Below are 14654 nucleotides of genomic sequence, written 5' to 3'. Positions count from 1 at the left end.
GGCCGGGAAGCCACCTGCGCAAGTAACCTTCACTTACCGCTGACCTATTAAAAAGACTTCCGCTTCCCTTGCACAATTCCCAAGAAGGAAGCAGCCGGACCAGGAGACCTGGCCAACTTGTTACAACATGGGAAGCACGTTCATTGTGGTGGTGAGGTTTGCACTAAACAAGCCCCTCCCTCCCACAAAACTGCTGGAAAAAATAAGCAGAGCGCGCTCCTTACTGTCAAAAATACATCACCATTCCCACATATTGGTACACAACTTCCTGGCACTCAGCGAAAAAATGCCAGCAATTCTACATAAAACCCAAGCACAAAAACACATGAACTTCTTGATAAAAGATGCTGCAGAAACAAAAGAATATTGCAAACATTTTGTAAAAATATTGGTAATCAGCTCAAGAACTTGCAGAAACAATAAGGCTGAAGCATTAGTGCAACAAACGACTTCATTTAGTATTTATTTATAGATTTTGGGTGGCACAGTGACGCAGCAGTAGAGTTGCCGCCTTTCAACACCAATGTGCAGTCTGTATGAAGTTTGCACTTTCTCCTTGTGACAGCATGGGTTTTATCCGCGTGCTCCAGTTTCCTCCCACACCCCAACATCGTACGGGTATGTGGGTTGATTGGCCTCTGTTTAAAAAAAGTTTAAAATAGCTCCTCGTGTGTAAGGCACAAAAAGTGCTGAAAAGACTACAAAAAGTAGTAAACACTGCCCAGTCCATCATCGGCTCTGACCTTCCTACCAGGAGATCTATCGCAGGAGATATATCGCAGTTGCTGCCTCAAAAAGGCTGGCATCATCATCAAGGACCCACACCATCCTGGCCACACACTCATCTCCCCGCTACCTTCAGGTAGAAGGTACAGGAGCCTGAAGACTGCAACGTCCAGGTTCAGGAATAGCTGCTTTCCCCACAGCCATCAGGCTATTAAACTCAAATGAAACAAAACTCTGAACATTAATAGACCATTATCTGTTTATTTGCACCTTATCTGTTTATTTATTCATGTGTGTATATATTTATATAATGGTATATGGACACACTGATCTGTACTGTATTCATGCCTACTATATTCTGTTGTGCTGAAGCAAAGTAAGAATTTCATTGTCCTATCTGGGACACACGACAATAAACTCTCTTGAAACGGTGCATTTGGAGGAAACCCAAGCGATCACAGGGAGAACATGCAAACTCCACAGACAGCGCCCGAGATCAGGATCGAACTCTGAGCTTCAGTGGTTTTGGCGTGGTATATTTAATGATTTGTAGTAACAACTTATTCAACGTCAGAAGCAAAAGTAAGCAAAGCTTGACTCACGCCAGACTCAATTGCAGTAATCACATTGAAAAATAGTGACTGACAGAAGGCAGGCAACAGCGATTAGATAAAGTAAATGGTTCAGCCAGAAGAAAGTGCAGATGTTGGTTAACAATGAAAAAAAGAAACCAAAAGTGCTGGAGTAACTCAATGGGTCAGGCAGCATCTCTGCAGAACATGATCTCTGCAAGTTCTCCAGAGATGCTGCCCGGGTCTAAAGAAGCGCCTCGACCCGAAATGTCACCTATTTCTTCTCCAGAGATGCTGCCTGACCCGTTGAGTTACTCCAGCATTTTGTGTATCTTCTATGCTGCCTGACCTGCTGAGTTACTTCAGCACATTGTGCTCTTAAATGGTTCATGCAACAAGGCAACATAATTTTACATGACTAACTTTTGCAATAAAGTTTACATCACTGATTTTGTTCCTCCATAGAACTTGTTGATAATAATATTGGAATAATAATGCAGACTTACAGGCTGCAATGACTTGTTACGGTTCATGAACAGAATGTCCAGTCCTTCCACGTTCTTTTTCCTTCCTCTTCTCTTTTTAACTACTGGCTGGGTATCCAACAGTATCCCATTTGTACAGTGTCTTGTAATCTGCTGAGAAGCACCTGATAATACCGATTTATGATGAGGGATCACTGTAGCGACGCTACCAGGTATATTGGCATTAAACAACATGGAGGATGACAAGGGAATTGAACTCCCAACTCCCGATAATGATTTTGAGAGGTCCACAGCCAGTTCCTGACTGCTGTTAGGAGCAGAGTACAAATCGTGAAGCTGTGCCATGTACTGCCGCTGATCTGAGGTCCCTTCTTCAGTTTCGAGGGCTCTCTTCTGACTGAGTCTTTGCTTCTGAAAAGTTAACTTCAATCCACTTTCCTATTAAAACAAATGGTGATAACAAAAATTGTTTTACATTGAAAGATGTCAAATTGAGCTTTACTAGCTGAAACCCCACTGTTTGGCTGCTGGAGACTAAATACAAACGGAATATTTTGCGATGAATAAAAGCACATCAATCTTTCACATAGTGTATATATTACAAACAACCTTCAAGAACTTGGGCACAAATACATTTTAAAATTCAGTAAGAATAATAACACTGTCAACATCTTAAAACAACTAGCTGCAACTTGTAATGACATAGGTGAAAGCATAAATTTTTTATCATATTGATCACTTTTATTCAATTAGTTTATTCTTTAACAGTTATGTCATTTGTCATAATCTGTTTGGTCATCCAAGTGATCTTTCTTTATGTCAGTGAGCTCAGTCAAAGCATAATTGAGCTTATGAATTATTAGCTAAGAATTATTAAATACTGTAGAACTACGGAGGGATTTTTTTTTTTCTGATAAGTACTTGAGACTTTGAAACAATTAATTCTTAATGTGGCCTTTTTGTTTGATTTTTTTTAAAAAATGCCATTCTACATAACATTCCCAAAGTGAGAGCAAGAAGAAAGGATTCTGCCCATGAGGCTCTCTTTATCCTTGACCAGACTCAATCTTCTTCTAGCTGGATGTGACAGTAGTTTCTTTTGGTAATGCTGGGAACATAAAGTGTGGGCAGCCTTCTGGTGGACTCATAATGTGATGAATATTCCACCTTGCAGCAAATACCAACAGAATATGGCAACTATCTGACCCTCCAAATGTTTAGTTTAGTTAAGTGTAGAGATACCGCACGGAAACAGGCCCTTTGGCCCAGCGAGTCCACGCCGACCAGCGATCCCCGCACATTAACACTATCCTACACAAACTAGGGACACTTGTTTACATTTAAACCAAGCCAATTAACCTAAAAAACGGCACGTCTTTGGTGTGTGGAGGGAAATCAAAGATTTCGGAGAAAAACCACGTGCTTATGGGGAGGATGTACAAACTCCATACAGACAGCACCCAGAATTGGGATCGAACCCGCTGCAAACGCTGTAAGGCAACAACTGCACCGTGCGACCCAATTATATTGGAACAACCGTGTTGGTAGAATTGGCATTTAAAATCATAGAATCTCATGTTGCAGGTGAATTCAACCCATTGTGTCAAGCTGGGTATAAATGGACTCAAATTAACCCCATTTCCCAACATTTGGAGTATTTTGTCTAGTTCTGGCCACTCACTGAGAGGAAGAATGTGGAGACATTGGAGAGGGTGCAGAAGAGATTCAGCAGAATGCTGCCTGGATTGGAGGTGTTTAGCTATTAGAAAAGGTTGGACAATCTTGGACTGTTTTCTCTAGAAAGTTGGAGGCTGAGGAGGACCTGATAGAAGTATATAAAATTATCAGAGGCCTAGAATGGGTAGACAGTCAGAACCTTTTCCCCCAGGGTAGAAATGTCAAAGACTAGAATGAGTAGCTTTAAAGTGAGAGGTGCCAAGTTTAAAGGAGACGTACACAAAGTGGTGGGTGACTGGGACACGATGCCAGGGGTAGTGGGGGAGGCAGTTAAGAGAGTGGCATTTTACAGGCTCTTATCTAGGCACATGGATATGCAGGAAATTCAGGCTGATGAGATTAGTTTAGCATTGTGGATAGAAAGGTGTGTATTTGTTATATTCTATGTTCAGTCTTATCCAATGTCTTGTGAGACATATTTTCAAGTATATATTCAATTATGCATAGTTAGCAACCTCCTTTAAATTATTTAATTTAACTCTTAATGTCAAATAGATTAAGTAAATTTTGGAAAATGATGAATAAAATAATATATAGATTCCCAAATGAACACAGTTTTTGAGATGAGTTTTTAATACACAATTGTATTGTAAATGAATAAGTCATGCCATTTACAATACAGGCACAAATCTTTACAGCATTTTAACTTTTTAACTGAAGTTGGTGAAAATCTAATGGAAAATTATTGTTCAGAAATAATGCCTCCCGATTCATAAGTGCAGCCTATTAATGCTTTCCACCATTTTCTTATGAAAATAACAGAGGCTGAGAAGAGAAATCTGGTTACTTTGTTGAAAATTCAAAGGAAGTTTTAAAGTTGGAGAGCTTCAAATATACATCGTCAGAAGTGGTCAATAGCTGTGCAGATTTTGAAATATTAAAATAATTAGCGACTGTGACTGCAAAGTACTAGTTCTAAACAAATCTAGGAGCATCATCACACTTTGCTGGAGAAATCGCCACCCGGCACTTGTTTTGTATCAGGCATCCCATCAACGACTGGTTATTGTGATACTGGGCAAAAAGCTGATCATGCTTATTTATTAAGAAAAATAAAATTAAAGCAGACTTATAAAAGCGGAGATATAAAAAAACAAAAAAGCTGCATTTACAACACATCATGCTGGGTCATCAACCTTCAATCAAAACCAGATAGTGTATCGTATTAGATAAGGATCCAGAGGTTCAATGCCTACAAACAGCAAGAAACCACAAATGCAAAGCATTAAATAAGCACTATTGCAAGAGAAGCCTTCAGAATTGCAGAGGCAAAAAAAGCAGAAACAAAGGTTTCAATGGTGTGCATTACAAACACAGCTCACATCTAAATACTTTAAAATTAATAATGGTTAAAGCACAAAGGAGTAATGTATATAAAGTGTGCGAAGGAAGTAGTTCAGAGTGAAAACGCTGCTGGCAGCCAGATGCGGAGTAGCATGCTGCGCACACTGCAAAGATCTGCAATTAGAATCAGATCTAACAGTAATAAAAATGAACATACGTCATTGATTTTCACTGTAAACTCCTTTTCTCGCACATGCTTCTTCACCTTTGTGAACTGCGACAATAGAGAATTATCTTCTTTAACACCCTGGCTTCCAGATGTAAAAACAGCAGAATCATTTAAATCTCCCATGGCAGAGGGGCTATCAAGTAATTTTGTTGTGTAAGAAGATGTCACAGCATTGTAGTCATAACTTCTTCTTGATGGAATCCAATTTCCTTTCAATACTGCGTGGCATATGCTATCAATTCTGTTGATCATTACGCGATCCTACGTAAAAAAAACAAAGGCATTTAGAAACAAAGAACTGCAGATGCTGGTTATTACACAAAAGGACACAGAGTGCTGGAGTGACTCAACAGGTCAGGCAGCATCTCTGGAGAACTTGGTTAGGTGACATTTTGGGTTGAGACCCTTCTTTAGACCGGTGACAACACCGGTCGAAAGCATCTCTGGACAACATGGATAGGTGATGTTTCGTGTCCGGACCCTTCAGTCTGAGGAAAGGTGCCAACCCCAAACATCACCTATCCACTTTCTCCAGAGATGCTGCATGACCCGTTGAGTTACTCTAGACTTTGTGTCTTTCAAAAGATCTTTAACAATTCTCACAACTTTAATCTGGCAAAATTTAATCCTGTAAAGTGTTAATGTCTTAAATCAGAAGCTAAGGCATATGTAGTTTATAACCGGGTATTAAACTGATGTCATCTACAATCATCCAAAATGTGGCTCTTTCAGTTCATACCTTTGACCAGCAGGAGGCAGCAAACCTGTGCCCACCCTGCAGGAACTGGATGTCAGGCCTTCCATTTTCTGGGAGAAAGCTGTCCTGTGTCTCATCCTGAGCAATACTGAGAGATGCTGCACTATCTTCATCATAGGGCTTCAAGTGCTGTGCCGCTTTACCTTAGGAGAAATACAAGTGATTCTGTATTAAAATAGTGCCTCAAAATAGTCGTAATACTCTCCAGCGCTCAACATCAAGGTCGCACTTTTATCTTTATCACATATTGTCTTTTCATCTCTGGCCTTTGTCCAAACATCTGCCCGTCAAAACCTCCCCTTTACCTGAACCCACATCACTTGCCAGGCTTTGTCCTGCCCCGTCAACATAAGGGACCTCACCTGAAACATCATCTACCCATCTTTTCTAAAGATGCTGCCTGAGTTGCTGTTAATCCGGCACTCTGTGTCTTGTTTTGTCCTACCCCCACCTCTCTTCTTGCTTTCTTTCACCCCCTTCTCCCACCCCAATCAGTCTGAAGGTGGTCTCGACCCAAAACATCATCTATCTGTATTCTCCAGAGATGCTGCCTGACTCACTGAGTTACTCCGGCACTTTGTGTCTTTTTAAGAAATTGCATTAGTTACCTTGTTAACAATTCTAGCGGGGGCTATACAATTCTAATTAGGATGATAATATTTGTCCTGATATTAACCAGATTTTTCTACAGTCCAATAAACCTCCCCCCCCCCCCCCCCCCCACTAAAAGGAAAGAAGTCTGTGTTCAAGAAATAACTCAACAAAGATAGTGATTAAATCTTCCTCTTCCTTGCTCTGAGACAACAAAATTTGAGTCTGCAGCATTATCTCTTACGAGCAATTATTTTACTATCCTGTGTCACAAATGCCTATAAGGTTTTTGTGTTATCACATAACTGAGAAAACATTGAACAGAATAAAATCTGGCTTGCAAGTTCAACAACGACTGTACACTGTTACACGCAAACAATGGCCACCTTGTGGGCAAGAGTTGTGTCATTTCCTATTCTGACACAGAACTGCTTTGTTAACCAAGTCTAGTGGCTACCCAGTATTAACATTACAACACTGGTACTTTGTGTTAGTGAAGGCGATTTCAGACATGTACTAAAAATAAACTGTATAGAATATACTACTACAGGTAGTTCTGCAATAATGAGTGAGTTACTTCCAAAGAAAATGTTATAGAAGACCACTTTATATAGCCAATTGTGACAATGGAAAGAAACTAGTACTTTCTAGAACTTCCTACATCAGTGAACTTTGTTACAGGAGAAAGCGCTTGGCTGAAAGAAAGGCTTTACTTGACAAGAGGTACTCACTGCCTGCTGCGGTCTGCTTGTCATCGCTGTCGCTGTCACTGTCATCAGAAGAGGAGGAGGAGGAAGAGGAGGATGATGAAGAAGAGGAGGATGAGGACGAGGAAGAGCTCGAGGAAGAGGAGGAGGAAGATGAAGACCGGGACGAGGATGATGATGATGATGACGATGGTGACGAAGACGAAGAATTGTCAGAGTCGGAGTCGGAGTCTGAGCTGGAGGCCGAACGTTGTCGGCTTGTTTTACATTTGTTGAGCACCAAGTTTGGTGTGAGGGGCTGAGTCCTTGCTGCGACCATGCAGCCATCAGGATCGGGGTCCAATTTAATCCCAGGTTTCTTGTCCAACCTGTTCTGCGGCTGCAAGCCACTCACAAACTGTTCCAATTTGACTTTACTCTTCACTTCAATGTCCATCGCATCCTCGTCATCAGATGAATCTGGTTCCTTTTTGACAACAGTTGTCCTTTCACACTTCACTACTTCAATCTCGAGCTGACTTTTTTTATCCTGCACCTTAGGCAGTAGATGTAGAGGCGAGGAAGACGATGGGTACTGATGATGCAAGAGTGGCGTGGAACTTCGCGACTGGGCTATTTTGTTCTGGCTACAGTTTCTTTGGGCCAGCATGAAGGACAGCTCCGAATCACAGAAAATGTGATAATCAGTCTTGCTGACGCCGTGCTTGGCTGCTCCGATGAGCAATTCCTTGTCATGCCTCCCGCACTCCCACCACTCAGGCAGGTCTGGACCCGGCTGGCACAGTTTTATCCTCTCATCAAGTTGCGGGTGGCGAAGGACTTGCTCTCGCACTTTACGCAGCAACTCAATCCGATAAAGTGTCCTGGACGCGCGCTCTTCAGTGATGGGTTGTATGAAAACGGGTGGGTCGAGAAGCTCTGCAGCAGAAAAGACACACTTTTAGCATTTTAATAATCCTCCGATCTGAACTGTTGAGTGATTAATTCCAAGTTTGAAAGCATTCACAGCAACAATTTTGTACCAAGAGTTGTGCAATTCACAAATTGTATAATTCAGAAGATACAAAAACTCGAAAACACATACTTCCAGATTCAGGTACAGTGGCGGCACAGTGATAGAGTTGCTGCCTTACTGCACCAAAAACCCGGGTTCGATCCCGACCGCAGGTGCTGCCTGTACAGAGTTTGTACATTCTTCCTGTGACCACATGCATTTTTTCTGGGTGCTCCAGTCACCTCCCACACACCAAAGGCATTGGACTTGTAGGTTAATTGTCCCTGGTGTGTAGGATAGTGCTGGTGCACGGGGTGGTTTTGGCATGGACTAGATGGGCCAAATGGTTTGTTTCCATGCTGTATCTCTAAAGTTTAGCTGCTTCTTCCCCAATTATATCAGATTTTTAAATGGATCTCTCACCCCATAAGGAGGTATTCCAGATCTTCCAATCTACAAGGTTGCATCCCTTGCACTTTTTAAAATCTGCTCTTCCTCTGCAGCTGTAACACTATATTCTGCACTCTGTTCTTTTTTCCTTTGCACAACTGTTGTATTCACATATGGTATGATTGTAAGAAGGATATGATTGCAGATGCTGGTTTAAACCGAAGATAGACACAAAAAGCTGGAGTAACTCAGCGGAACAGGCAGCATCTCTGGAGAGAAGTAATGGGTGATATTTTGGGTCGAGATCCTTCTTCAGACTGTATGATTGTACTCTGGCATATGGTATGATTTGCCGGGATAGCGCATAAATGTAATAGTTTTACACTATATTTCGCTCAGAACCATGACATAATAATAATAATAATAATAATAAAGGAATACCAATAGCTCAGATAGTTACATAACCCGATGTAATTTATTGCACTCTGCAATGTTGTCTACTCCCAGTGTTGAACAGATTCAGGAGGGCTGCCTCTTTGTGCTAGCCTTCACTTCTCTTCTCCTCACTGTGGAAGCCTTTGGACAGCCGTGGAACTCCAAAGTCCTGCCACATGGCAAGACGTCACATGAAGTCTCCCATTGTTCAGCTCACGTTTAACTCCCAATCAGCAGAATGCCTGAGAGAAATTCTATTCTGTTCCACCAAGACAAAATAAAATTATGTTAGGTTGTTTTCTAGTTGCTTCTGAGCACCCAGTCTTTGCAATATGGAGAAAGATATACAAAGGAAAACAAAATTATTAATTGAAACTGATTGGTTTCCAATCATCATTTAGTTTCCAAAGTATTCAAGGTTTGTATATCTACTTTGTATTTGTATTTATGGGCTGGATGGTGGTGCAGCGGTAGAGTTGCTGCCTTACAGCACCTGAGATCGGGGCTCGATCCTGACTACGGGTACTGCCTATACGGAGTTTGTACATTCTTCCCGTGACTGCGTGGGTTTTCTCCGGGTGCTCCGGTTTCCTCCCACACACCAAAAACGTACAGGTTTGTCAGTTAATTGGCTTAGGTAAAAATTGTAAATTGTCCCTTGCGTGTAGGATAATACGAGTGTACAGGAATCGCTGGTCAGCATGGACCCGGTGGGCCGAAGGGCCCGTTTCCATGCAGTATCTCTAAACTAAACTACTGTAGAGATTGAATCAGAATTCCAAAATGGCATTGTCTTTTTATTAATAATGAAGTAATTCATGGTTATCTGTACCTTCTTTCTCTTTGGGCAGTAAGCGACAAACTCTTCGACACATGGCAACAAAAGCATAGAGGTACTTCTGCAAACTCTCGTCCGTCTTTTTATTTAGCCTGGCTATAGCTCGGAATTTGGTCCAGTCAAATTTCTGTTTGTCTGGATCATACACAATGCCAAAAGTGGACACAACTCTGTAGAAATCAGCCTCTTCCCGCCTCGTCCACCTGGTAGAAAGGAGGAGAATTAGCTGCAGTCAGAACATGTCCTTTTGATCGTGATTTTATAGCAAAATTATAAGCATACATCCCTTATTAGGAGGGAATGTCAACTTTACTTAAGGAATGGATGTCAACTTTTAAAATCTACCAAATCTAAAACATAGAAAATAGGTGCAGGAGTAGGCCATTCGGCCCTTCGAGTCTGCACCGCCATTCAATATGATCATGGCTGATCATCCAACTCAGTGTCCTGTACCTGCCTTCTCTCCATACCCCCTGATCCCTTTAGCCACAAGGGCCACATCTAACTCCCTCTTAAATATAGCCAATGAACTGGCCTCAACTACCTTCTGTGGCAGAGAATTCTAGAATTTCACTCTCTGTGTGAAAAATGTTTTCCTCATCTCGGTCCTAAAAGATTTCCCCCTTATCCTTAAACTGTGACCCCTTGTTCTGAAACAAAATGTGCAACATCACATTATGAATTAACAATGTAGGAAGTGGATATTTAGGGAAATGGATACTTCAATCTCTTGGAACCCTTATGCTCATGGATTCAGAGAAGATGGAATTAGGTAGAATTTTCATCAGATAAGATGGAGTCAATGGAGTTTCATCGTTATATGTACTGATAACAAAACAACTTAACTCTGACTTGCAGCAGCACAACAGGCTTGTAATATAATACACAGATAACATACAATAAGCAAAAATTATTAGCATCAATAGTAGTTCAAAATATAATCTTGAAATTCTCAGTACAACCAAAGACAGTCCCTAGTTCATAGTTGAAGTTGGTGTTGTGTGGTGTTCAAGGGTCTGGTGGTTATTGGGAAGAAGCTATTCTTGAACCTGGTTGTTACGGCTTTCAAACTCCTTGCGGATGGTAGGAATGAAATGAGAGAGTGGGTCTTGATGATGCTGGTGGCCCTTTTGATCCCTTTGATGGTACGGACCTGTGAAGGACTAAGCAGTGTCCACCATTCTTTGTAATCTCCTTTGTTCCTGGGCATTTGAGTAGCTGAACCAGGCTATGATGCAACCAATCAATATGCTCTCTACCAAACACCTGTAGATTATTTCTTGACATAACCAACCCTCAATCTTTCAAGGACGTACAGGCATTGACGGGTTCTGTAGATCACAACATTGTGCTGGGTACTTTTTTTCCTTTTTTGTCTAGACACATCAGGCTGAAAACTATCTTTTTTTGAAGTGCCAGGGAGTTTTTCGGACTGTCTTGTGAATATGTCTATCCTGGTTTATTTACACAGCATTTCATCAGCATAACACGATTCTGTCTGCACACAAGAGTTCTCCTTGGTATTGATGTGGTTTTGAAGGATGAAAGTGCCAGGTGAACTGGGTTGGCTTCTGCCTGGTAGCCTCACGATGATGTGAAGGGCACCAGCTGCTACCAAAATGAGTTGTCTTTAAGTTTAATTCCAGCTTTGTTACCATTATCAAAGCCTGGAATTAAACAAAGACAGCTTCCTTTGATTGCAGCTGTTACCGATCACAACATCTTAAGGTTACAAGACAGACGAAAGTTAAACCTCTCAGCGGGCCTGGTAATAAGCCTGGTCTTGAGGGGATACCATGCAGTGCCTTATAGCTCGCACATGGTTACATTCATGGGCTTTGGAATTGGTGCTGACAGATGGAATTCTTTGCATGGCACCAAACTATAAGAATGGGAGCAGCAGAGAGCGATATCCAGGAAGATCCTTGCAACATTGCAACAATATATATATATATGGCAAAAGCATGTATTGCATTTTGTACATTTCAGGGAAAGTTAATAGATGATTGTGCAGATATTTTGTAAAGTTATATAAAGTAGTCCTTATTTAACAATGTTTATCATTAGAAACTCAAGTTCTTCATATTATTATAACAAAAGTAGTAAATGACTTTAGCATGAAAATCATTGCCCTCGTTGGAGGGAGTAGGTTAGTTTCCCAAATTAAAGTTTTCTTTAGACGTGAAGACCTATAGATGCTGGTTTACAAACAAAAAGTAAAAGCGCTGGAGTAACTCAGCATCTCTGGAGGACACGGATAGGAGATGTTGCTGGTCAGGACCATTCTGATCTGCTGAGTTACTCCAACACAAAGTTTTCTTGAACTTCACTCATGTGATGTGAGCATTTCCAGCAAGGCTGCATGCAACACCCATCCTTAATTACCGTGAGGGTGGTGGTGAGCTGCTTTCCAGAAACAGTGCGCTCCGATGCAGGTACTTCTGAAGTTCTGCTAAGTATAGAGAGCCCTGCATTTGACCCAGCAACATTTGTTGGAATGGTGATACATTTCTGAGTCCTGACAGTGAGCGACTTTGCAAACAGGTTTGGTTGACCCATGTGCTTACAGCTCTTTCTTTCCAGGCAATATGGTTACAGGTCTGAGAAGTGTTGTCAAAGGTACCTTCACGACCTGGTGCCATGCACTTTGTAAAAGGTGGTCAGGGGAGAGGATGTTGAATGAAGTGGATGACTTGCCAACATATGGGGTCATAATACATAGCCAGTGTTTACTTCATGTTTTGATGCAGGTGAACAGTTTCAGTTTAGAGAGTATCCTATCGTATTTGTGATCTATGGCTTTGTGGGTTTATGAGATAAATCACTTCTCACAGAATAACCAGCCTCTAATCTAAGCCTGTAATTCACTGTGTTTATGTGGTTTATCCAGTTGCATTTCTATCAGTTTCAGCATCAGTGAACAGATAAGCAGTGAGTAAATTGCACTAGATTACACTTTCCATCAAAAAAGGCACAAAATCCTGGAGGAGAGGTGGCGTTTTGGGTTGGGACCTTTCTTCAGACTGATTGTGGAAGGGGGGGGGGGGGGGGGAAAGCTGGAAGAGAGGAGGGGCAGGATCACAGGCTGTAAAGTGATAGGTGGATACAGATAAGGGGTGGGTTTTGATGGCAGATGGTTGGACAAAGGCCAGAGAAGGAAAGATAGAAGGCGTGAAACAGTAGGAATGAAGAGTTGTGATTTGTGAAGCTAGAGGAAGGATGTTGGTGGGAGGGGGAGAGAAAAAATAGCTTAGAGTCCAGGCACGGAAATAAAGGGTGGGGGGGGGGGGGGGGGGGATCTGTAGTTAGCCAAAATTATAAATGGAAAACTACACTTTCATCACTTCGTTAACAGCTGAAGTGGGCCAGATTTGTAAAACAATTTTTACAGGTGGATGTTAGTATTCAAACAGCTTGTCATGAGATATATAAAGTGGCAAACAACATTTGAACATTTCACAGGCATGCAAGCATGATTAATGGTACACCCACCTTTGCTGCTTCTCGATTTTAGCAGCCTCTTTAGCTTTCACAGTGTCTGCACATAATCTTTTTCTCCTGTCCCCTTTTGTTTGGGCATCCTGTTTCACCTGCTCTTTCTTGTTACTCCGCTGATACGCAGTTACAAGTCGACGCAAGCGCGTTGTTAAAGCGGATGCTTGTGGCCAATAGAGCAGATCGCCTTCTCCCAAAGATCCATCTACAGGTTAGAAGTACACATTTCAGCACCAGTAAAGGGCAAGTGCCTTAAAGACCAACAATTACAAAAACAATGTTCCAATCTTCCTCTCACCCATAATCATCAGATCTCCGGGAGAAGATGCAACATCCTAAAACAGAAAAAAGTATTACTTTAATATAAATTTTATTAATAATCTTGAAAATTTTACAGATTAAAAACTACAAACTAATTTTCACTTTTACGCAAATGTTATAGCATTACAGGTAAACTATCAGTTTTTGTTTACTATTAAAAGTAGTATTTCATGTAATAACAGCAAACTTAAACCAAAGAAAGCCATAAAATGCTGGAGTAAATGCCAAGTGACACGTATTTTGCTTTTCTTTAGTATTTGATGTACTTTGATTTTTTGTTTAAATGCACACCTCCATTTCGTCCTTGAATAATGGTTGAGTTGGTTTATATTCTGGGTCTTCACCATCCCTGTTGGAAAACCCATACATTTGTTAGCAAATATTATCTTCAATATGTTTTCTCTCTATTTATAGCAGTGATCAATACAGAAAGAAAACAAGAGATTAAGATTAGATCAGTCAAAATCTGAAGAATTTCAAACATAATAAAACATTTCCAAACCATTCAGAGATCAGTCAGCATTATCTGGGCACAAAGGGTTTAAAAATAAAATGTGGATCACTAATTCTCACACGTCTCAACTACTTTCCAACCATCAGTCGACAGAACATTTTGGACAAAAGGGCCAAGAGTTTCTACCATTTCATCCCCGACATGAACACTATAACCATCACACAGAATCAACAGCATTCACCCGATGAACCAAGCAAATTTTGTAAACAAGGTCCCCTGTCCCCAAAATTTTGGAAAGAGAAAGATAAGTAATGTTTTAAAATAATTTTAAACCACTTCACCATGTTGATTGAGAGTAACCGTACCCCTCTGCACAATCAGCAAAGGTATCATTTCCCCTCTGTTCTGCCGCAATTGCTTTCTCATCGGGTTTGCCAACTCTCTCCAAGAAACAGAGTGCAGGGTCATTTCTCATTGTGTTATATTTCTCATAGCCTATGGATATGAAAAAAAGCACAAAATTGTTAGAAGAGAACAAAAACTACACCAGTGTATTTAAATAAAAATAATGAACCCAACAAAGGATAAAGTAATTAATTCCGTCCATCCTAAAGCCACACTATTTCATGGAAAGTAATA

General features: G+C 41.0%; 1 protein-coding gene across 10 annotated transcripts in view; it reads right to left on the bottom strand.

The window, feature by feature from the left end:
• chd9 (chromodomain helicase DNA binding protein 9) overlaps positions 1–14654 on the bottom strand; it is a 192796-nt gene that overhangs the window by 15483 nt on the left and 162659 nt on the right. For 5 of the 10 annotated variants that reach the window (XM_055648423.1, XM_055648422.1, XM_055648424.1 and 2 more), the window contains 9 exons: positions 14357–14510; positions 13853–13910; positions 13539–13575; positions 13238–13445; positions 9740–9948; positions 7113–8006; positions 5773–5933; positions 5022–5294; positions 1805–2221 (listed from right to left, as the gene is read on the bottom strand). In XM_055648423.1, coding sequence (XP_055504398.1) covers positions 1805–2221; positions 5022–5294; positions 5773–5933; positions 7113–8006; positions 9740–9948; positions 13238–13445; positions 13539–13575; positions 13853–13910; positions 14357–14510 — 2411 coding nt within the window. The remainder of the gene's footprint in view (positions 1–1804; positions 2222–5021; positions 5295–5772; positions 5934–7112; positions 8007–9739; positions 9949–13237; positions 13446–13538; positions 13576–13852; positions 13911–14356; positions 14511–14654) is intronic. The other 5 variants (XM_055648425.1, XM_055648430.1, XM_055648429.1 and 2 more) reach the window with 3 other exon arrangements.

This window comes from Leucoraja erinacea, chromosome 17 (assembly GCF_028641065.1).
Source record: "Leucoraja erinacea ecotype New England chromosome 17, Leri_hhj_1, whole genome shotgun sequence".
Taxonomy (NCBI): domain Eukaryota; kingdom Metazoa; phylum Chordata; class Chondrichthyes; order Rajiformes; family Rajidae; genus Leucoraja; species Leucoraja erinaceus.
This window is presented reverse-complemented; position numbering and strand designations above follow the sequence as displayed.